This window comes from Budorcas taxicolor, chromosome 11 (genome assembly GCF_023091745.1).
Source record: "Budorcas taxicolor isolate Tak-1 chromosome 11, Takin1.1, whole genome shotgun sequence".
NCBI classification, from domain to species: Eukaryota; Metazoa; Chordata; class Mammalia; order Artiodactyla; family Bovidae; genus Budorcas; species Budorcas taxicolor.
Genome location: NC_068920.1, coordinates 137,884,583 through 137,906,944, shown reverse-complemented (window position 1 = coordinate 137,906,944; position 22,362 = coordinate 137,884,583). Strand labels below are relative to the sequence as shown.

The window sequence follows — 22,362 nt, the reverse complement described above, 5'->3', positions numbered from 1 at the left end:
GTAGCTTGTACTTTTGGTGGCATATTTAAGAAATCATTGCTTAATCTAAGGTCATGAAGATTTACAAGTATGTTCCCATCTAAGAGTTTTATAGTTTTAGCTCCTACATTTCGGTGTTTGATCCATTTTGGGTTATGTTTTTGTATATGGTATGAAATGCAAGTCCAAATTTATTCTTTTTCATGTAGCTATCCAGTGCCCCAGCACCACTTGTGATTGTCTTGTGTGTGTGTGTGTGTGTGTGTGTGTGTGTGAGATTGTCTTTTAAATTAGGTAGGAAAAAGGAAGATGTAAAGGCAAAAAAAATACATTAATTTTTTAATATTTATCTGTGTTATTACTTTTTACCAGTGTTCTTTATTTCTTCATGGGTATTTGCGTTACTAGCTAGTGACCTTTCATTTTGGCCTGAAGGTCTACTTTTTTATGATTTCTCTCTCTTTATTGATATTCTGTTTCATGAGACATTATCTTGTAGTTTCTTTTAATTATTTAGGCATGGTTTCCTTTAGCTCTTGACATGTACTCAAAATGTAACATCTGATGTGCATCTTCGTCTAGTAAGTCCAATATCGGAGCTTCCTCAGGGATAATTTCCATTGATGACTTGCCTTTGCTGCCTTCATCCATGGGCTGTATTTTCTTGTTTTTTTTTTTTTTTTTGCATGCCCCATTATTTGCTATTGTTGAAAACTGGACATTTTAAATACTATAATATAGCAAATCTGGAGATAAGATTGCCTTCCAAGGGTTTTTGGTGCTGCTTGTAGAAGTTGCTCTTTGTTTAGTGACTTTTATGAACTATTTTGGAGAAGACAATAGCAACCCACTCCAGTACTCTTGCCTGGAAAATCCCATGGACAGAGGAGCCTGGTAGGCTGCAGTCCATGGTGTCGCTAAGAGTCGGACACAACTGAGCGACTTCCCTTTGACTTTTCACTTTCATGCATTGGAGAAGGAAATGGCAACCCACTCCAGTGTTCTTGCCTGGAGAATCCCAGGGACGGGGGAGCCTGATGGGCTGCTGTCTATGGGGTCGCACAGAGTCGGACACGACTGAAGTGACATAGCAGCAGCATAGCAGCATGAACTATTTTATAATATCTATATGGTTGTGTGTGGCCCCTAAGTTCTCTGTTCTATTAGCTTAGTAGGCAGCCAGTGATCAGAAGGAGAGTTTCTTCAACGGCTGATATCAACAATATCTCTTAGTCTTTGCAGATGGACTCTGTGTATGTACTAGGGGCACACTAGTGGTTAGCCAGCTAGTTCACAAAGCTTCCTGTTCTGACCAGGATTCAGCTTTTTTTTTTTTTCTTGTTTAAGCCCCAAATGCCTTACTATCTGGTCCTTTACAGAAAGAGCTGCTGATCCCTGATATCAGGCACTGACAGGCAAGATTAGAGCAGGACGGGGAGCGGAGTGGATGCCATGTATGGATAGAGGCTAGCAGGCTGGTTTTGAGCACAGGTGAGATTTCTTGTGATGTCTCAGATATACTTGAGGAGACACAGCAGGGGCCTTGAGATCAGGCATGACTGGGGGCAAGAGCAGAAAATGTGAGGTTCTTTTTTTAAAAGTATTTTTATGTATTTATTTGGCTGTGCTGTGTCTTAGTTGGGCTTCCCTGGTAGCGCAGTGGGTAAAGAATCCACCTGGAATGCAGGACACCCCGGTTTGATTCCTGGGTCGGGAAGACCCGCTGGAGAAGGGATGGGCTACCCACTCCAGTACTGTTTGGCTTCTCTTGTGGCTCAGCTGGTAAAGAATCCGCCTGCAATGTGGGAGACCTGGGTTCAATCCCTGGGTTGGGAAGATTCCCCTGGAGAAGGGAAAGGCTGCCCACTCCAGTATTCTGGCCTGGAGAATATGCAGCCCATGGGGACTTTGATCTTCATTACAGCATGCGGCATCTTTAGTTGTGGCATAGGGGATCCAGTTCCTTGACCAGGGATCAAACCTGGGCCCCCTGCACTGGGAGCGTGGTATCTTAGCCACTGGACCATCAGGGAAGTCCCGAAATTGAGTTTTTGATAATATAACTCCATTCATCTCCCCTGGATGGTGGGATACAAGGGATTCTGGCTTATTCTCATGAGCACTTCTGTGGGAGGATCATCCTCATTTTAGTGATGGAAAGTTGAGTTAATGAAGATCTTGTTGAGAACACACAGTGATGGAGAAAACAGTGCTCTGGTTCTCAGACGCTGAATTTCTTCTCGCTACGTCTGTTCTGCTGAGCCTCAAATTGGGTCACATCGGCCACCACTTCCACCTGTGGTGGCAGCACAGGGACGCTGTCTGAGCTTGGCTCTGCTTCAGGGGCGGGGTGGGGGGGGGTGGTCCCTGCTCATAGGCAGACCCTGACCTGGAGCTGAAGACCACGCTGTGTCAGATTCTGGAAAGGCTGCAGAAATTGCTAACTGAAGACCACAGAACCCTGGAGTCTCCAGTTCTCCCATCTCAGAAAGACCCTGCAGTGGGCCCTTCCCCACTCTCCCTTCCACTTGTCTCCTTCCCATTCCTGGCTAGTCCCAGCCTCTTAGTCTGGCATTCAGGGCCTCCTCTCTTGACACATGAGGTGAGTCATTAAAAACAATATTTAGGGACTTCCCTCGTGGTCCCGTGGTTCAGAATCCATCTTCCAATGCAAAGGATGTGAGTTCGATTCCTCATTGGGGGACTGAGATTCCGCATGCCCTGGGGCAACGAAGTCCTGGTGCAGCGACTAGAGAAACCTGTGGGCTGCAAAAAAGACACAGTGCAGCCAAACACACACACACACACACACACATACAAAACCCGATATTTATGTGCTCATAATGTTCTTCAGGTCACAAGTACCATATCTGTGTGGCAAAGAATTTAACCTTGCTCCAACAGAGGTCTGGACCTTACTTTCAGCTTCTAGCAGGTAATCTCTAAGCCCTTGGAATGTCATGCTTGATCAGAATTGCCTGGGGGTCTTGGGCCAACCAGATAGTATTAACGGTGTGATTTTGAATGGGATCTTTGGGTCATGAAATGTCACCTTGACCTCCTGAGGGGCTAGAAACTGAGGTCAGCCACAGGAGCAGCCAACCATGTCTAAGTGATGGGACCCCAGTAAAGAGTGGACATGGAGAGCCTCCCTGGTTGGCAGTGTGATGTGTGTGTTGTCAACACTGATGGCAGGAGAATACCAATGTCCTGTTCCACTGGGTGAGGAGGGCTGGCAGCTCTGTGTTTGGACCCTCGGTTTCTGGGCTTTGTCCTCCTCTCCATGGCTGACTTTAATCTGTATCTTTTAGGTGTAATAAAGCATAACTTGCGTAAAAAAGCTTTTGGTGAATTCTGTGAGTCCTTCTAGCAAATTATTGACTCTAAGGGTGTTCTTGGAAACCCTGAGAGCTGCCAGTGATGTGAGAGGTGACCCTGACCTTGAGGACTATTCTCACCCTCTGCACTTGGCTGACCTTTACAATACCCACCAGCAGCAGTGCCTGGAGAAAGGCAAGTCTGAGTGTCTTGGTTACTCTTTAGCTATGACCAGAAAGGCAGCTGGTTTCCTTTCCCAAGCCTCCAGTACTCTCTTCTTTCCTAACTTCTTTCCATCAATTCTTCTATCTACTTTCTTTCTTATCTGCTTCTTTTCCCTCTTCTTTCTCTTCCTACTGAGTAAGGATGTTGGAGGACCTCCTTTTGAATCTTGGAGGGCCCCTTCTCCAGAGTTATTTCTGAAGAAGATGGCCCTATAGTTTTTGAAGACTGCTGCCCTTTGGGCTTCGGTATAGCAAGGGAAGGAAGCAGGATGGATAACCCAGGAATCGGTAACAGCAACGCCCTTTGCATCTGTCCTGAGTTTTATTGATTACACATGCACATAAGATCCAAGCAGTCCATATGGCTGGCTTGAGCCAGGCCAGTCTGTTCAGGTGACTGCAAGTACCCCTCTGCCCACTTTCGATGCCAGCAACTTGACCCCAAATACCACTGAGTTCCATTGACTCTGCATAACAATATCAGTGACATTCATAAGTCAAGATTTGAAAAATATAAGGGAAGATCAATTAAAAAGTTATATACCGTATCTTGAAATGATCGTCCATATGTCAATAAAATTATGTTAAATTAAATATCAATCTATCTGTCTATCTATCTTTAGGAATCTAATGAAACTCTTAGCCAAATAGTGATGGCTAATACATAAGGAAATCTTACTACATGTCATTTGCTATTCTAGCTACTTTCAATGGGTTTTAAGTTATTTGGTACTTAGAGTAACCCTGTATAGTGGGTATTGTAATCAGCTTCCTGATGAATAGGGTGACGTTCAGAGGCCTTGTCTCAGGTCACACAGCTGTGAGGAACTAGAGCTGGGATTTGAACGAAGGTGGTTCCACTCTAGACCCTGTATGCTTCTCCACCTACTCCCTTCCTGCAGGGGGAACAAGTTCTCTCTCAAACTATTTGGATCCTCTTCTTTAAACATTTTCATTCTGCTTTAGAACAGGACTCATGTCATTTTTCTTGGAATCTGAATAAAGCTGGTATTATACTGTTTGGCTGATGAAAGTATTCCAGAAGTTTCTTAGGGTCCTAATGTGCAGTAACTCAGCAGTCATACTGTTGGCACGGAGCATTCAGCCAACTGTAATTCCACAGACATGTTGCTGTGGAATTGGGCACCAGGGATTCCTCCTAAAACCTGTCTTTCCTTAACTTTTCCTGAGCTGCATCACTGAACAGCTCCTGCAATCTCCCTGTCCTGGTCTGGCTGGACAAGAACTGGGAGATCAGGAGAGGCGTGGTCCCCTCTGAATGCTGTGTTCTGGCTCTCTGGCCCCTGGCTCAGATTCCTCCAGGCTCTGTAATCATTAACTCCTGCAGGAAGCCCATGAGCCTGATAGGTATCAGAGCATCTGCTTCTGCTCAGTTAGCTGCAATGACTGTTGAAGCTCTGGGATGAAGAGAAGTCAGCAAGGAGATGGCGATGAGAGGATGGCTGAGCAGGAGGCAGGGGATGAGGGGCTGAGGCTGAGGAGGGACATGGGCCTGTGGCTCCGGCATCTTCATGTCACCACAGGGCGTCTTGGTCTACATGGGCAGCCCCGGGGCCAGTCTCATAGTCTGGGCAGTCTGTGGCCTTCTGGCCACACTGGGTGCCCTGTGCTATGCTGAACTGGGGGCTCTGGTTCCCGAATCTGGAGGGGAATATACCTGCATCCTACGAACTTTTGGCTGCTTACCCACCTTCCTGGTCATCTACATGTTTGTGCTGGTGGGCAGACCAGCCACCATCGCAGCCATCTCGCTGAGCTTTGCCGAGTATGTCCTGGTCCCCTTTTACCCAGGCTGCTCCTCGCTGCCCCAGGCCATGCTCAAGGTGGTGGCTGCCACCTGCATCCTGCTGCTGATGTTGCTCAACTGCTGGAGCTCGCAGATGGCTGCCCTGCTGATGAACGTGTGCACGACCGCCCAAGTGTTCTCCTTGCTGGTCATCGTGGGGGGTGGCGCCGTGGTGCTGGGCGAGGGCCAAGGCTGCATGGAAGCCCTCCTGTCCACCTTCCACAACACGTCCCAGCAGGCCAGGCGCATCAGCATGGCCTTCTACCAGTGCTTGTGGTCCTTTAATGGCTGGAATAGCCTCAGCCAGGTGATGGAGGAACTCAAGAATTCAAACGTGAGTCCATGACACTGCTTTAGGGGCTGAAATCTCCAAACAGTAGCAGTTCTGATAATTGTTATTTGTGCAAAGACTCTGAGAAATCAGCTGAAAAGAGGGGCTCTCTTTCTGTACTCATGGGACTAAAGTGCCAGCCCAATGTATTTTCTGATTAGTTTATGCAATTATATGAATTCTAGCTTCTCAAGTAAGGGGGGAACTTTATTGTTTCCTATCCATGGGCTCATTTTGCTTTCCTGGAAGGTAGACATTATCATCCCATTTTTCATGTGGGAAAACTGAAGTTTAGAAAGGGAGAGTGACTTGGATGTCAGACCCCTTGTAAGAAGCTGTGCTTGATGACTCAGGTTTCTCTCTCCTGGATTGTTCTCTCTGGAACATTGCAGTAGATACGTAAGTCATATTTGCTGAAGCATGGGAGGCCACTACAGGACATAGCTTCAGAGCTGGGACAGAAGTACGAGCCAGTCCTGCCTGTCTCACTCCACCTGTGAACCTGGGGCTGGCTAGTCATTGCTTTGGGAGGGGCTTGGTCTGCAGGGCTCTTGGGAGGGAGTGGGAAGCTTTGGACTTTACAAGGGGTCTGGGGTGATATCTGAGGACCGGCTCAGCACCCAGGCTGACCCCAAGGACCAGAAGTGGGCTCCGAGATTATTTCTTCATCTTCCATGCCCCCTGCCCTTCCTCCCAAACCCACTTCCAAACTTTTCTGCAGGCAGATCACAGCTCTGGCAGAAAGCTCTAGAAACTGCTTTTTAAAGTCTTAAATATTTCTTTTATTTATTTTTAATTGATGATTGCTTTACAATATTGGTTTGATTTCTGTCATACATCAATCTGAATTAACCATAAATGTACATATGTCCCCTCCCCCTTGAGTCTCCCTCCCACGTCTCACCCTTTCCTCTAGGTTATTACAGAGCCCCATAGAAACTGCCTTTTATGTCATATTGGAGAACAGAAGATATGTGCATCAGGGGTAGATGCTTACATGAGAGAGTGTCCTTTCTAGGGGTGGGGAGGAGATCTGCCTGGAACACTGGTGCAGGCCACACAGGGACAGCGCCATCCCAAGCCTGAAAGAGAGCTCCTTGTGTCTTAGTGAGGAAGGGTGGCTTCTCTGTATTGTTTCACATGTCAGGAATAGCAATGCCATGTTCTGTTGTACCGTTTGATACTGAAGGGAGGGGTTGTACATTCATCAGTGCTTGCCTGCTCTTCCCAAGGTCAACCAAAAGACCTCTAGAGAAAGCCCTCCAGGAGACCTGGGAGTGCCCTGGACATGCTTCTCCCACTCTGAAGTGTGTTCTTACTGTGGAGTCTAAATATGTTTATACAGGGCTAGTCTGAGCCTAGGGAAATGCTGGGTCAAGTTTGAGGGAGGCCCTTTCCCTCCATTTGCTCCTGGCTCCAGAATGATGTCCAGAACTAGGGGTACGGAGTGGGAGGGAGCAGTCCACACTCTGATTTCACCTACTTTTCATGCATTCCTCAATTTTTATTGCATGCTTGCTGAATATATTTTTGGGGGTGGCCCGGGTCAGCTAGGTGCTGAGGCTCTTACAATGCAAACCAGTCTCAGTGCCCACAGTCCCTGTGTCCAGGCCCTTCCTTTCCCTTCCGCTTTGCTGATCCTCACACCCTGCAGAGAGGCGGGGCAGTGGGGAATCACAGTTCACAGATCCCCAGTGATTCCCAATTTCTTCTCTAGGAGACTGAGGGTCAGAAGAGAACCCCTGGATGGAATGGCCCTCAGTCTGGGCCTGTGTCCTGGGGACCCAGAGACTAGGCAGAGTTGGCACTGTGGGTCCTGGAATACAGGCTGGAGGGACCATCTGACCGTGGAGATCTCTAACTTTTCTGCCTCTTCTCTGCACCCTGCTCTGCAGGTTCCCCTGCTCTGCAGGTGTCCCTGCTGGGAACGCCCCTCCCTGCTTCCCACCTGCTGGAATCTCCTCCACTCTGCAAGGAGAACCCAGCATAAGGCCCTGCTTGTTCCGGAAACTCTGATGATGGCTCCCCCCCTCTGCCGGGTCCCCACCCTCCACTGTACCTCCACTGCTCTGACTGTGAGTCCTCCTCATGGCCTCCTAGCACACCTGTTAGTTGGCCTGTCCATGCCGTGGGACTCTAAGTTCAAGGAGGAGGGACACAGGGACAGTGCCCCCTGGCCTGGTGTGGACCCTGGGGATAGGATCAGCTCGGTGCTGCACTCCTGAGCTTGCTCAGAGATCCTGGGAAGGACCTCATGGGCTAACACGTGGCCTCTTCTTCCCAACTCTGCAGCAGAACCTGGTGTGGGCACTGATGATCTCCATCTCCCAGTCACTGGCCTGTACATCCTGGCCAACATCAGTTACCTGCTAGTGCCCTCACCCAGTGAAATCCTTTCCACTGATGTGATGGCTGTGAGCTGGGGGGGTGAGTGAGTCACGTGACCTGTTCACAGCCCCGCCCTGGGGAAGTAAAGTCCCCCATAAGTATTCCAAATTGCCCCTGGGTTTGCTCTGGTCCCATCACTTCATGGGAAATAGATGGGGAAACAGTAGAAACAGTGTCAGACTTTATTTTTGGGGGCTCCAAAATCACTGCAGATGGTGACTGCAGCCATGAAATTAAAAGACGCTTACTCCTTGGAAGAAAAGTTATGACCAACCTAGATAGTATATTCAAAAGCGGAGATATTACTTTGCCGACTAAGGTCCGTCTAGTCAAGGCTATGGTTTTTCCTGTGGTCATGTATGGATGTGAGAGTTGGACTGTGAAGAAGGCTGAGCGCTGAAGAATTGATGCTTTTGAACTGTGGTGTTGGAGAAGACTCTTGAGAGTCCCTTGGACTGTGAGCAGATCCAACCAGTCCATTTTGAAGGAGATCAGCCCTGGGATTTCTTTGGAAGCAATGATGCTAAAGCTGAAGCTCCAGTACTTTGGCCACCTCATGCGAAGAGTTGACTCACTGGAAAAGACTCTGATGCTGGGAGGGATTGGGGCAGGAGGAGAGGGGGATGACCGAGGATGAGATGGCTGAATGGCATCACGGTATCGATGGACATGAGTCTGAGTGAACTCCGGGAGTTGGTGATGGACAGGGAGGCCTGGCGTGCTGTGATTCATGGGGTCGCAAAGAGTCGGACATGATTGAGCGACTGAACTGAACTGAACTTGCTCGCTCTGTTTCTGATGTGGCCTTGAGGCTGTCTTGCAGGTTGCTGCTGGAGATCCTTCCCTCGATTCCTCTGTTGTCCTAGGAGCCAAGTTCTGGGGGCCTGGGCCTGGCTGGTGCCCTTGGCTGTCGCCCTCTCGTCATTCGGCTCTGTCAATGGGTCATTCTTCAGCAGAAGCCGTGTGTCCTACGTGGCTGCCAGAGAGCGCCACCTGGTGAGACATGGGGTGCATGCTGGGCAAGGTGATGGGGGCAGCAGGAGAATACAGAGTACAGAGTTTAAAACATTAGCCTTTTAAAAGCTGTTGATCTCATATGGACAACAGTGAGGCAGGAACTAAGGAACTGTTGGGGGACATACCTCTCAGGACAGCCAGCTAAGATTTCTCCTCCCGGAGCTCAGCATTTAGCCCCAACCAGGGTTTCCTCGACTGGAGAAGGCAATGGCAACCCACTCCAGTACTCTTGCCTGGAAAATCCCCTGGACAGAGGAGCCTGGTAGGCTGCAGTCCATGGGGTCTCGAAGAGTCGGACACGACTGAGCGACTTCACTTTCACTTTTCACTTTCATGCATTGGAGAAGGAAATGGCAACCCACTCCCGTGTTCTTGCCTGGAGAATCCCAGGGATGGCGGAGCCTGGTGGGCTGCTGTCTGTGGGGTCTCACAGAGTCGACATGACTGAAGTGACTTAGCAGCAGGGCTTCCTCGAAAGACATAGCCCTCTTTTCTGCTGAGAGTAGGCTCACGTATTCCCTACCTCTCCGCTTTATACTCCAATCCTTTTACCTCCAGGTTCTGGGAGATTGCCATGCTGGGTCACGCTGTAGAGGTTTGTGGGTGACAGGGACATCTTTGTGCAACAGTGGTGCTGGGGCAGTGGGGAGGAGCCCCAGGAGCCAGTGTGTACCCTCTGGGCCCCCTGTGCCTGGGGGACTCTCTGTCACTCTGTCAGTTTTTGCTGCAGTAATGCTGCGCGGGAGACAGCCCCTAATTCCAGAGGCTTAGGACAACAGACATTCCATGTTGCTCATGAGTTAAAGGGTCAGAGTGGCTCGGCTGCAGGCCAGGGCTTGTGTTCACATCTTCTCACTCAAACTGCGGGTCTGTTCTAATCCTGGGACCCAAGCCATAGGGGCTCCTGGGGCATGTTTTTGCCATGGCAGGTGGCAGGGGTTCAAGAGACCAAGCCAAACCACACACACATATTTAGAACTTCTGGTGGGTCTCTCCTGCTCACAGTTCATTGGCAAGCTCAAATCAGTGGATGGAAACTATTAATATATTTCTTCCACAGGGGTGGAGAGCAGGGGACTAAGTATTTGCTGAAGGATAACACAGTCTACACTGTAACCCAGTATCACTCTCCACGCTCCACCCATACCTGGCCCTTCCTCTCCCCTCTCCTCCTCAGTCTTCCCTTCCTGGGCCCTCTTTCTGTCTTTAGGGGGAGCAATAGAAAGTCAAAAGATTTGGTTGGCCAGGCACCTGCTACAGCTCTCCACACTGCAACCCCACATCCTAAGCTACAGGGTCTTGGATGGTCTGAAAGGATGGGCCCCCCTCCAACCTGCCCCCTGAGTCTGATCACTCCCCAGTGACCTACATCTGGAAGGAAGCCATGGGAATTGGAGACTATCTGGTTGGGTACCCTGGTGTCCTGAGGGAGTTTGGCAGGAGAAGAGGATGGGAATTTCTGGGGACAGACCCCCAGTGCGGCTCCACTGGAGGTTACCTGACACCTGACTTTGCTCCCCAGCCCCAACTTCTGTCCATGGTTCACGTGCATCGCCTCACTCTAGCTCCAGCTCTGATGTTCACCACAGCGATGGCTTTGATCCTGGTCATCTCTGGAAACTTGAACACCATCATGAGCTTCTTGAGGCAAGTGAGACTGCCCCCTCAGGCTGAGTATCTCATGGCCCCTATGTGTACCCATTCACAGACATGCACACATATACACTCCTATGTGCATGCCCATTTCCAGAAGCCCCTATGATACACACACACACACACACACACACACACACACACACGCGCGCAGAAACACATGCACACACTCCTGGAAGCTCAGGCTCAGAGCGCCTGCACACACACACACACACACACACACACACTGTTTTAACCATTCTCTCCCAATTAAGTTTTCAAAATTAAACATAGCACCCTCCTCTCTCGCACTGCTTCCATAAATTCAATGAGACCAATTTTCACCAAGAAATAAAGTCTTGTGTTGTCTTTGTGATTTTCTTTCTTTTTTCTTGTCCCTTTACTCTGTCTCCAGGACAATGTGAAAAGATACTCAGGCTTCACTCACATGACTCATAGCCTTTGGCTTGGTGTCATTTTTCCTTTGTAGTCTGGTCTTTGTTCTGGATCTGACCCAACAGAGCTCTGCTGAACTCAGGGCAGACCCACAGCCAAGCTGTGTGGGCACACTCCGGAATCGCATCAAAGTGGGGAGATGTTCTGACCCCCTTTATTGCCTGCTCTGGGGCAGAAATGATGGGCTGTTGTGATATCCGGTTGTCATTTTTAAACTTCTCTCAACAAGAAGACTCTTAACCCACCAGGCAGGCATGATGTCTGGGGCAGAGGACTTCTCCAGTAATTTTGCAAGCATCACATGTTCTCTTCCTCTGTTGTCCTAAGAGTAACTAATCTTTTGGAACAGGATATATAGTACTCGATGTCCCTTTCTTCAGAACATTAAGTAACAGACATTGTTTTTCTTTTCATCTTTTTCCCGTGAGAAAGAAAAAACTCATTGTAGGGTGAAGATAAAATCAAATCCGTGGTGTCTCTTAAGGGTGTTCAGCCTGAGATAGGGGAAGAGTGACAGAGAATGTCCTGGCCCAGATGAGAACTCAAGGATGATTCATGTCAGCCAGGGCCCCATATCTCCCCATCTGGACAACCTCAAGAGATGGCCTCCCAAGTTATGTGGAGTTTACATCAGACCTACATCAGACACAGGGGCCAGAGGTTTTTCTGGTGCCCATCACCAACTCCAGGGTGGCGCAGTCTGCTATGAGTGTGCGGCCCTTGAGGGGAACACAGCCTTCCTTGAGGTTCCACCAGATTCTTTCTTTGGGAAACACGGATAGTCCTCCTTCCTTTGAAATTGTCCTCTTCCAGCCAGCCAGGGGCAGTCAGAGGAGGCCTAATCTGGAGCCTCGTGGATGGGTGGGCTTGTGCGTGTGCCCCTTTGTGCCTGAAGACAAAGCTCCAGCTGGGCCCTCCAGCACACCCTGTCCTCAGTGCCCCAGCCTTGCATTCTTCTTTCCTTTGGCTGCATGGATCAGGGGAGCTGGGGGTGGCTGAGAGGCCCCAGTGTGCTTGCAGCTCTACTCTAGGTTTGCACCTAGTAGGCCGGCCCCTCTTGCCAGTCCCACCATGGTGGGGGCTGTTAACAAGTGGCTCACGTTTGCCTTTCAGCTTCCTTGGCTGGCCCACCTATGGAATCACCTTCAGCTGTCTCCTGTACTTGTGGATAAAGAAGAATCTTCCCCGACCTTACAAGGTAGATTTCAGGACCTACATGGGCTTGTTTTTCAACTATCAGCTGTTGCATGATGCAGATGGTTGTACCACGGCCTCACTTGGGGCCCAGAGGAAGAAAGAAAGTGGTCAACACTGTTGTATTTGGGAGGGAATTTCTGTGTGTCCTTGGGGGTAAGGGACAGTTGGAGCACAAGGCATTGACTCTCCTTGCTGGGGATGCCTTTCTTCTCTAGAGGACACACAGGGAGAACAGTGGGAGTTGAACAAAGAGAGGATGCACGCACCCAGCGAGACTCACGTAACAGAGAGGATCAGGCTGGGCACCAAGTCTCTGCTCCCTGGAGGGGCCTCTGTAACCCAACAGGTGTCTCCTTTGGCCTGACAAGTTGTTATGGCAGGTTCTGGAAGAGAGGAGTTGGTGGCAGGTGGAAGCAGCAGGAAGGCAGGCAGGCAGAAGGGACAGAGCCCAGGCGCCCTGTGCCACCTCCCAGGCACGTCTTCATCATCCAGGTCTCTCTGTCCCTGCAGGTCCCCATCATCATCCCTGCCACCATGGTCTTTGCATCTGTCTACCTGGCGCTGGTGCCCATCGTGGCCCATCCCCAGCCAGAGTTCCTGTATGTCTTCCTGTTCCTGCTCAGTGGCTTCCTGGTCTATTTCCTGTTTGTCTACTTCCGGTACCAGCCCGAGTGTTTGCAGGTGGTCACCCTGCATCTCCAGCTGCTCATGGAAGTTGCTCCAACCACGAAGAATGCTGACTAAAGGACTGGATAGGTTGGCACTGCCCTCGTTGCTGTAGACACCCCTATCTGCACACAAGAGGCCTGGCCAGCTTCTCTGTAGGTTAACTATGCATAATCCTAAGAAGTCCCTAAAGTGCCATGATGCAGGTGATGTGGACTTTGGGGTTATCTGCCCAGGACAGTGTTCTTCTCTTCTGTAAGAGCTGCTCCATCTTCACAGGTGGATCTCACAGTCATGCTGGAATTACATGACTGTCTCCCTAGGTCACAGTTATTTGATATTTCAGGTGGACAACTTGAAACACGTGCCCTTCTTTTGAAATTTTGAGACTAGAATTCTGATGGTTGCTTGAGCTGAGGAATTGTAAATCTTGGGATCTTCCATGATGTGGGTAGAGAAGTAGAGAAAGCCACCATGGAGAGAAGAATGAAGAATATGGGACTTCCCTGGCATTCCAATGGTTAAGACTAACAACACAGAAGGCATGAGTTCGATCCCTGATATTGGAGAACTAAGATCCCACATGATATGTGTGTGGCCTGGTCAACAAGGAAGGATGAAGGAGATACATAGTGAGATGGTGTTGAGAAATTATGTGGTCCCCAAGAACTAGGAAAACCTGCTTTTTGATTGTCTGGAACAACTTGATACTTATAATGAATCAATTTGGCTCAAGTGGATTTGAATGGATTCTTATTTATTACAACTAGAAAAACTCTGGTTCTGACAAACCTTGTTCCAGAAGACCTGATTCTTCAGCTAATGTTTAAAGCTGATAACTTGCTTGAACAGAGAAAGAAGCAAGAGGCATATCCTTGGGAAAGAGGGGTTTTATTTGGTTTGGGTACAAGGGAGGCCAGTCAAATTTCTCAAAGAAAGGAAGAAAAGTTAGAACAGGTCCCAGGGGACTTCCCTGGTGGTCCAGCGGCTAAGACTCCACACTCCCAATGCAGGGGGCCCAGGTTCCGATCCCTGCTCAGGGAACTAGATCCCACATACTACAATGAAGACTGAAGATCCTGCATGTTACAACTAAGATATGGTACAGTCAAACAAACAAACAAATAAATGTTAAAAAAAAAAAAAAGAGAGATACCAGAAGACTAATATGATTTAGGACTAAAGTGGAGAGGTATCTGGCTGCTCAGGTGGGAATGAGGGACAGGAAGGAATGACTTCAATACCTGGAAACGCTGAGGATGCAGCTCCTGAAAATGTCAGGAGAGGTGACTCCTCTGTGTGTGACTCTGTCAGCCTCACTGGAGCCTCCACCCCAGTGTCTGGTTTTGGGTCATACTCCCCTCTGGGTGGTGGGTTTGGTGAGGATGGGGATTAGTTCTTAGACATGTTTGCGTGTCTTTTAAGTTCCCATCTTGGTCCTGGGCTCCTTGCTAATCAAAAATGCCTGGCGAATCAAAATACCGAACTATTTATTGAATGATAAAGGAACATATCACATCTATATTTTTAATGACTTGCACTCTCTACCCATTTGCCCCTGCTCTGCCCTGGGCTCTGAGGCCCTGTTCTGAGAAGGTTGTCTGAGGATGAGGGACATCTTCTAAGTCTTGAGCAGTCCCCTCTAGCTGGCAGTGGATGCATGCTTGGATGTGGACAGCAGAGTAGGGTTTGGACCACCACTGGCCCTGGGTCATGCAGCCCAGGTAGGCTGTTTCTCACTTTGTGACCCCATCTTCCCATCCTTCCCATGACCAACTGCATTTTGACTCCCAGTCCTACAGTGATGACACAAAGGGTCCCCAGGGCCAGGCTCTGGGAGGACAGCTTCCTGCTGCCTGCAGTTGATCAGCACACCTTACCTGAACTCCTGTCCTGCCCAGGACCCCTTCTTGGGCTCCAAGATGGTAGTAGGAAGTAATCCAAGATGAAAATCTGAGAATTATTAAGAAACTAGTACATTGGACTTGCTTGCTCTGAGCCATGGTCATGGTGTCCACTGTTCTTTTCTTCTCTAAGTCCAGAGATGGTATAATGTATCCTTTGGACTGAGAAGAAATGTTCTGAGTCTTGAGGACAAAGGCTGGAGTCCTTACTGTTTCCTCCAGAGAAGCATCAAATACCAGAAAATAGCTGGGGCTGGAGCTGGCTGGGTTCCTGGGGGGAGGGCAGTGTTCTTTCACCCGAGGTCAGTCTCATCAGCACATGGATGATCTATTTTGGGCAAAGCTTGGTTACTCCAAATCATAAGCACTCAGTCTTTGGCCATTTGCACTCTCTTCTGCTGAGTAGGGCAGATGAGTCTCATAGATTGTTGTTGTTGTTTAGTTACTAAGTCTTGTCCAACTCTTTATGACCCCATGGACTGTGGCTGTCCAGTCTCCTCTGTCCATGGGATTCTCCAGGCAAGAGTACTGGAGTGGGTTGCCATTTCCTTCTCCAGGGGATCTTCCCAACCCAGGGATTAAACTTGCATCTCCTGCATTGGCAGGCAGATTCTTTACCACCGAGCCACCAAGGAAACCCATCCTATAGATAAATCTGCACAAATGAATGCCATGATTAGCATTTCAAACATCGCAAAGGATATAAAGTGAAAGGCAAAATTTCTTGCTCCACACCCACCATTTCCAGAGCAATCAGGTTCCTTGTTTATTTCTGGAAAGTGTCTATACATACATGTAAACCATGGAAGGGAGTCCACTGCTGTTTTGCTCATTGGGGAAATCACAACCCATGTAGTTGGTTCCAACAGGTGGAACCAACAGGTAGTTCCACCTGTTGAGGGGAAGCAGTTGTCCCTTCATACCTCCATCCACAGGCCAGGGATTTGAGCCCTCCACTGCTGGTCATTTGTGCAGTTTGCTATTTTTAGCTCTCCTTCTAAGTCCATGGTAGAACTGCATTTCCCTGCCTACTTGAAGTGAGATGAGAACATGTGACTTGTTTCGATCACTAAAACAGGAATTGAGGGAATTCCCTGCCAGTCCGGTGGTTAGGACTCGGCACTTTCGCTGTCAAGGCCTGGATTCAATCTCTGATTGGGGAACACAGCCCCCTTCCCCAAAAATGAGTTGAACTGTTACATGTCATTTCAAGGCTAAACTTTCAAGCTCCAGGGTGCAATTTCCTACACTTTCCACTTCCCTATGCTTTGCTGATTAGCAGTCTTCCAGTGGCTGCCCAGTTAGCTGGGGTCCTGGGATAAAATGATACACCATTAAAACAGCTAAATAAAAAGGAAGAAAAAATATAGCATTTTGCTAACCATCTCTGAGCATATGCCCCTAGGAAACAGCTTTTATTATGGGAATAAAGCTTAGATTTAGAAAATCCCATGGACAGAAGAGCCTGGTAAGCTGCAGTCCATGGGGTCACAAAGAGTCGGACACGACTGAGCGAATTCCCTTTCACTTTTCACTTTCATGCATTGGAGAAGGAAATGGCAACCCACTCCAGTGTTCTTGCCTGGAGAATCCCAGGGACAGGAGAGCCTGGTGGGCTGCTGTCTATGGGGTCACACAGAGTTGGACACTACTGAAGTGACTTAGCAGTAGCAGCAGTAGCTTTTCATTTTAGAATTAGGTATACTTACAGTTTTTAAGGTGGAAAATTGATATTATATATTTTAAAGAGGTCATCTTTAGAGTTAGTGTCCCATTAGAGGTGATCTGATCAATGCGTCACCAATGCCACGTGATCTGGACAGAGACGAAAAGGCAGAGAAATAGATACTGAGACAAGAACTGGAAAAAAGATAGCCCGTTGGCAGAGAAGAGCACCGGCCTCATCCTCACTTCTCACTGGGCACAGGCATGTCCCGGGTCCTCACAGGGGCCTGGGGACTGTGTGAGGGGCAGACTGTGTGAGTCTGGGGGAACATGAGTTACTGCCTTTGTGCCCTGACCCTGCTCCAGGCATCCATCTCTGTCTGTTATTCATGGATCCTGGCGCCGCTCACAACTGTTAATCATCGCAGCCCAGAGAGGGGCCTCTTGAGTGGGAGCCTCAGACACAGAGAGATTCCATCCCGTTACTACGGGCAACCAGGCAGGGCTAAAGTCTGTACCACCCGGCCTCCTGCTCCAACATGGGACCATGCCCCTGGCTGGCCTGCTCTGGGAGTGTGGTGGGGCCTGTCTGGTCTAGAGAGGGAAAGGCTGTGAGACAGTTTGGCTCAGACAATGGGGACCCCTGAGTGAGGTACGCGGGCTGGAGTTAAAGTGCATCTCTGGGGAAGAGGGTGGTGCTTTGGAAGATGAATCTGGCTCCCTGTGCTGGAAGGAACTGAGGGTGAGCGCTGTCTGTGGAGGGGACCTGGGCTGGTGGCAGAGGGTGTGAGGGATGTGGCGGGACCTGGGGCATATGGCAAGGAAGACTGGCCTGGTCTTTTGGTTGTGGGTGAGGAGGTGGAGATGTCAGCCAGGACTCAGGGTTTGCCTCTGGGTGACTTGGTGAGCGTGCTATGTTTCCTGGAAATTGGGAAGAGGGGAGGAGGGGAAGGATTGAAGGAAGGTCAGGTGTTTTGCTTTGTTCAGTTTGAAATACTGTGAGTGGTTCCTGTGAAGATGGTTAGGGCCTTTGTGTATCTGGAGCTCAAAAACCAAGTCAAGGCTGGAAATGCATATTTAGAAATAAAGGGGGAAATGGAAGACATAGGAGTGAATAAGAGTGCTGAAGACAGAAGTTTTTGATGCCACAAACAAGCTGTTTTAGTGAATGATCAACCTCATAGCAATCTATTAGGTCTATTCTAAAAATAGCCCCCATACTCCATTGTAGAAACACATGTACACGCTTTCTGCATATGGGTCACCACACTCATGCCCCTCCCTGGAGTTCGTCCCACAGAGGAGCTCTTAGAGATCTTTCCTCTTAATATGGGAGAGGGGGAGGGGGTTTGGTCCATGCAGGCAACAAGGCACTTAGGATGGTCAGCTCCCTTGTGGTCTGGGGGTGCAGTCTCGCCCCCTGTCTTTAGGGGCAGTCCCTCCCAGACCTGCCACTCTTAGAGTCCTGGCCCCAATTCTGGCCTTGGGGATGTCTGAACAAACCACCAGTGCTTGGAAGGCAGTGTGGGCTCCTTGGCACCATAACTACCCTGACCCAGGGCCTATCTCTCAACCTCACTTTCCAAGGCCTGGGGTTTGTTTCTGACCTGCTCAGGGGCCGGTTCTGGTCCCCAGCTGCCCCTTTCTGGTATCAAGTGCTGTGTATGAGGGCCATCTGCACACTTGATCTTGCCCTGGGATCCCTTCTGATGTTACACGCCAGTTGCTTTACCCCGGTGCTCTCTGCACAGCCTCTTGTCTCCTGCCTTTTGTCAACTGCTCAGCTACTGAGACTGGAGAGACCTGGAGGCTTCTGCTTCTGCTCTCAGGCTGAAGAACTCATGGAGGGGAGAAGCTGGCAGGACATTGAGCAGACAAGAGGGAGCAAGTCCTTTCTCTTCACCTACTTGCCAGTCTGCTTCTGGTGCCACAGACTGGCAGTACCTACCAGGGACCACTGATAAGGGACAGGCAGGATCCCAGGGCTCCAACGCTAGCGGCACAAAGCAGAGAATCCATGTGGGTCTGGAGCGGAGACACCACAGCTCGAGGACTGACTAGCACATTGTCCTGCCCACCTGCCCTTGCTCCACAAACTCTTGCCTATCCTCTGGGTCTCAGCTCAGCTGTGGTTTCCTCCCAGAAGCTTCCTCGGGACCCAGTGTCCTCCCAGTTTCCTACAGAAACTTGCATCCACTTCTGAAGAGCATAAGCAAGCTTGCAGGAAAGCCCCCTCTTTGTATGTCAGTCCCCTTACCTCTGAATGAGAGGGATTTTGTCAACTTGTAAAATCCTCAGGGTGATCACACAGCTCAGGAGGTCCTTGGTGAACTCTAGTTTCTGAAGTTGTAAGCGCTCTCTGGAAGAAAGCTAGGGACTAAGTGAGCAGCGATGGTTTTGTTTACCTCCCAAACTGGGATTCCCAGACACTGCCACTTTTTTCCTCTGACAATAGTAATGAATAGCATTGATTGAATACCTGGCAGGTACCATTCACTTTTCTTCACATTCTACACATATTAACTCTTTTAATCTTCACAAACTTATGAACGAAGGCAGAGAGAGGTTTAGCAACTTGCCTCATGTCACACAGGTAGAAAGTGGTAGGACTAAAATTTGAATTCAGGAAGTCTGAATGCCAGGGACTGTGGCTTTAGCTGCTATTTTGCCCAGGGATAATGGGAATTAGAAACATGTGGCCAGCTTATGTAGTTGATGCCAATGATGATAATAATACTGCTGATAAGATATGACCTTCATAGTGGACACCTTTCCATCATATTTTCTGTTCCGAACAGATCTGACAAGCTGTCGGAGGAATACCCATGAAGGAGGAGGAGGAACAGGAGGCATTTAAGATGGCGGAGTAGAAGGACATGTGCTCGTCTTCTCCCGTGAGAACTCCAAAATTATAGCTCCCTGCTGAACAACCGTTGACAGGGAAATGTTGCATCCCACCAAAAAAGTATACCTCACATGCAGGGGCAAAGAAGAAGCCCCAGCAAGATGGTAAGAGGGGTGAAATCACAGTTAGAATCAAAACCTATACCTGCCAGAGATGCTTGGAGGGCTCAAATAAACCTTGTATGCACGAAGAAACTCCATAGAGGCTGAGCCAGACCTGCCTTTGAGTGTTTGAGTGTCTCCTGTAGAGGTACAAGTCAGCAGGGGATTGCTGCAAGGGCAGGGCATCTGGGTGCAGCAGACCTGGATATGGCATAAGCCCTCCTGGAGGATGTCACCATTAACCCCACCATAGAGCCACCAGAGCTTACACAGGACTGGGGAGACAGACTCTTGGAGCACACAAACAAAACCTTGTGTGCACCAGGACCCACGAGAAAGGAGCAGTGACCCCATAAGAGACTGACCCAGACTTGCCCAGGAGTCCAGGAGTGTCCAGGAGTCTCCAGTGGAGGCGTGGGTCAGTGGTGGCCTGCTGCAGGGTCGGGGGCACTGAGTGCAGCAGTGAACGCATGGGACCTTTTGAAGGAGGTCACCATATCTTCACTACCTCCACCATATTGGCCTCAGGTTAAACAACAGGGAGGGAACACAGCCCCACCCATCAATAGAAAATTGTATTAAAGATTAACTGGGCATGGCCCTGCCCATCAGAACAAGACCCAGTTTCCCCCTGTCTCTCCCATCAGGAAGTTTCCATAAGACTCTTATCCTTATCCATCAGAGGGCAGATAGAATGAAAACTACAGTCACAGAAAACTAATCAAACTGATCACATGGACCACAGCCTTGTCTAATTCAATGAAACCCTGAGCTCTGCCATGTAGGGCCACCCAAGACGGATGGGTCATGGTGGATGTTCTGACAAAATGTGGTCCACTGGAGAAGGGAATGGCAAACCACTTCAGTATTCTTGCCTTGAGAACCCCATGAACAGTATGAAAAAGCAAAAAGATAGGACACTGAAAGATGAACTCCCCAGGTCGATAGATGCCAAATATGCTACTGGAGATCAGTGGAGAAATAACTCCAGAAAGAATGAAGAGACAGAGCCAAAGCAAAACCAACACCCAGTTGTGGATGTGACTGGTGATAGAAGCAAGGTCCGATGCTGTAAAGAGCAATATTGTATAGGAACCTGGAATGTTAGGTCCATAATCAAGGTAAATTGGAAGTGGTCAAAAAGGAGATGGCAAGAGTAAATATCAACATTTTAGGAATCAGTGAACTAAGATGGACTGGAATGGGTGAATTTAACCCAGATGACCATTATATCTACTACTGTGGGCAAGAATCCCTTAGAAGAAATGGAGTAGCCATCATGGTCAACAAAGGAGTCCAAAATGCAGTACTTGGGTACAATCTCAAAAACGACAGAATGATCTCTGTTTGTTCCAAGCCAAACCATTCAGTATTACAGTAATCCAGGTCTATGCCCCAACCAGAAATGGTGAAGAAGCTGAAGTTGAATGGTTCTATGAAGACCTACAAGACATTCTAGAACTAACACCCAAAAAAGATGTCCTTTTCATTATAGGGGACTGGAATGCAAAAGTAGGAAGTCAAGAGATACCTGGAGGAACAGGAAAATTTGGCCTTGGAGTACAAAATGAAATAGGGCAAAGGCTAACAGAGTTTTCCCAAGAGAATGTACTGGTCATAGCAAACACCCTCTTCCAACAACACGAGAGAAGACTCTACACATGGACATCACCAGATGGTCAATACCGAAATCAGATTGATTATATTCTTTGCAGCCAAAGATGGAGAAGCTCTATACAGTCAGCAAAAACAAGACCAGGAGCTGACTATGGCTCAGATCATGAACTCCTTATTGCCAAATTCAGACTTAAATTGAAGAAAGTAGGGAAAGCCATTAGACCATTCAGGTATGACTTAAATCAAATCCCTTACAATTATACAGTGGAAGTGACAAATAGATTCAAGGGATTAAATCTGATAGACAGAGTGCCTGAAGAACTATGGACAGAAGTTCATGACATTCTACAGGAGGCAGGGATCAAGACCATCCCCAAGAAAAAGAAATGCAAAAAGTCAAAATGGTTGTCTGAGGAGACCTTCCAAATAAAGGAGAAAAGAAGAGAAGCTAAAGGCAAAGGAGAAAAGGAAAGATATAAGCATCTGAATGCAGAGTTCCAAAGACTAGCAAGGAAGATAAGACAGCCTTCTTCAGTGATTAGTGCAAAGAAATAGAGGAATACAATAGAATGGGAAAGACTAGAGATCTCCTCAAGAAAATTAGAGATACCAAGGGAACATTTCATGCCAAGATGGGCACAATAAAGGACAGAAATGGTATGGACCTAACAGAAGCAGAAGATATTAAGAAGAGGTGGCAAGAATACACAGAAGAACTGTACAAAAAAAGATCTTCATGACCCAAATAACCACAATGGTATGATCACTCACCTAGAACCAGATATCCTGGAATGCTAAGTCAAGTGGGCCTTAGGAGACGTTACTACAAACAAAACTAGTGGAGGTGATGGAATTCCCATTGAGCTATTTCAAATCCTAAAAGATGATGCTGTGATAGTGCTGTACTCAATATGCCAACAAATTTGGAAAACTTGCTGTGGCCACACAGCAATGGCCACAGGACTAGAAAATGTCAGGTTTTTTTTTTTTTTCATTCCAATCTCAAAGAAAGGCAATGTTAAAGAATGTTCAAACTACCGCACAATTGCACTCATTTCACATGCTAGCAAAGTAATGCTCAAAATCCTCCAACAACAGTACATGAATCGTGAACTTCCAGATGTTCAAGCTGGGTTTAGAAAAGGCAGAGGAACC

At 48.4% G+C, this 22,362-nt stretch overlaps 1 protein-coding gene and 1 long non-coding RNA gene across 2 annotated transcripts in view; both read left to right on the top strand.

Annotated features, from left to right (window-relative positions):
- The window catches only part of LOC128055363 (uncharacterized), a 70,738-nt gene that overhangs the window by 41,870 nt on the left and 6,506 nt on the right, over nucleotides 1-22,362 (top strand). The window contains exon 2 of the long non-coding RNA XR_008200108.1: nucleotides 19,383-19,593. This is a non-coding gene — a long non-coding RNA (uncharacterized LOC128055363). The remainder of the gene's footprint in view (nucleotides 1-19,382; nucleotides 19,594-22,362) is intronic.
- Nucleotides 4,945-13,661, top strand: LOC128055362 (b(0,+)-type amino acid transporter 1-like). Its single transcript, XM_052647894.1, is given in 8 exon segments — nucleotides 4,945-5,039; nucleotides 5,041-5,662; nucleotides 7,952-7,985; nucleotides 7,988-8,090; nucleotides 8,917-9,043; nucleotides 10,587-10,711; nucleotides 12,266-12,350; nucleotides 12,860-13,661. Coding segments are annotated over 8 exon segments (1,425 nt in total). The 3' UTR covers nucleotides 13,094-13,661.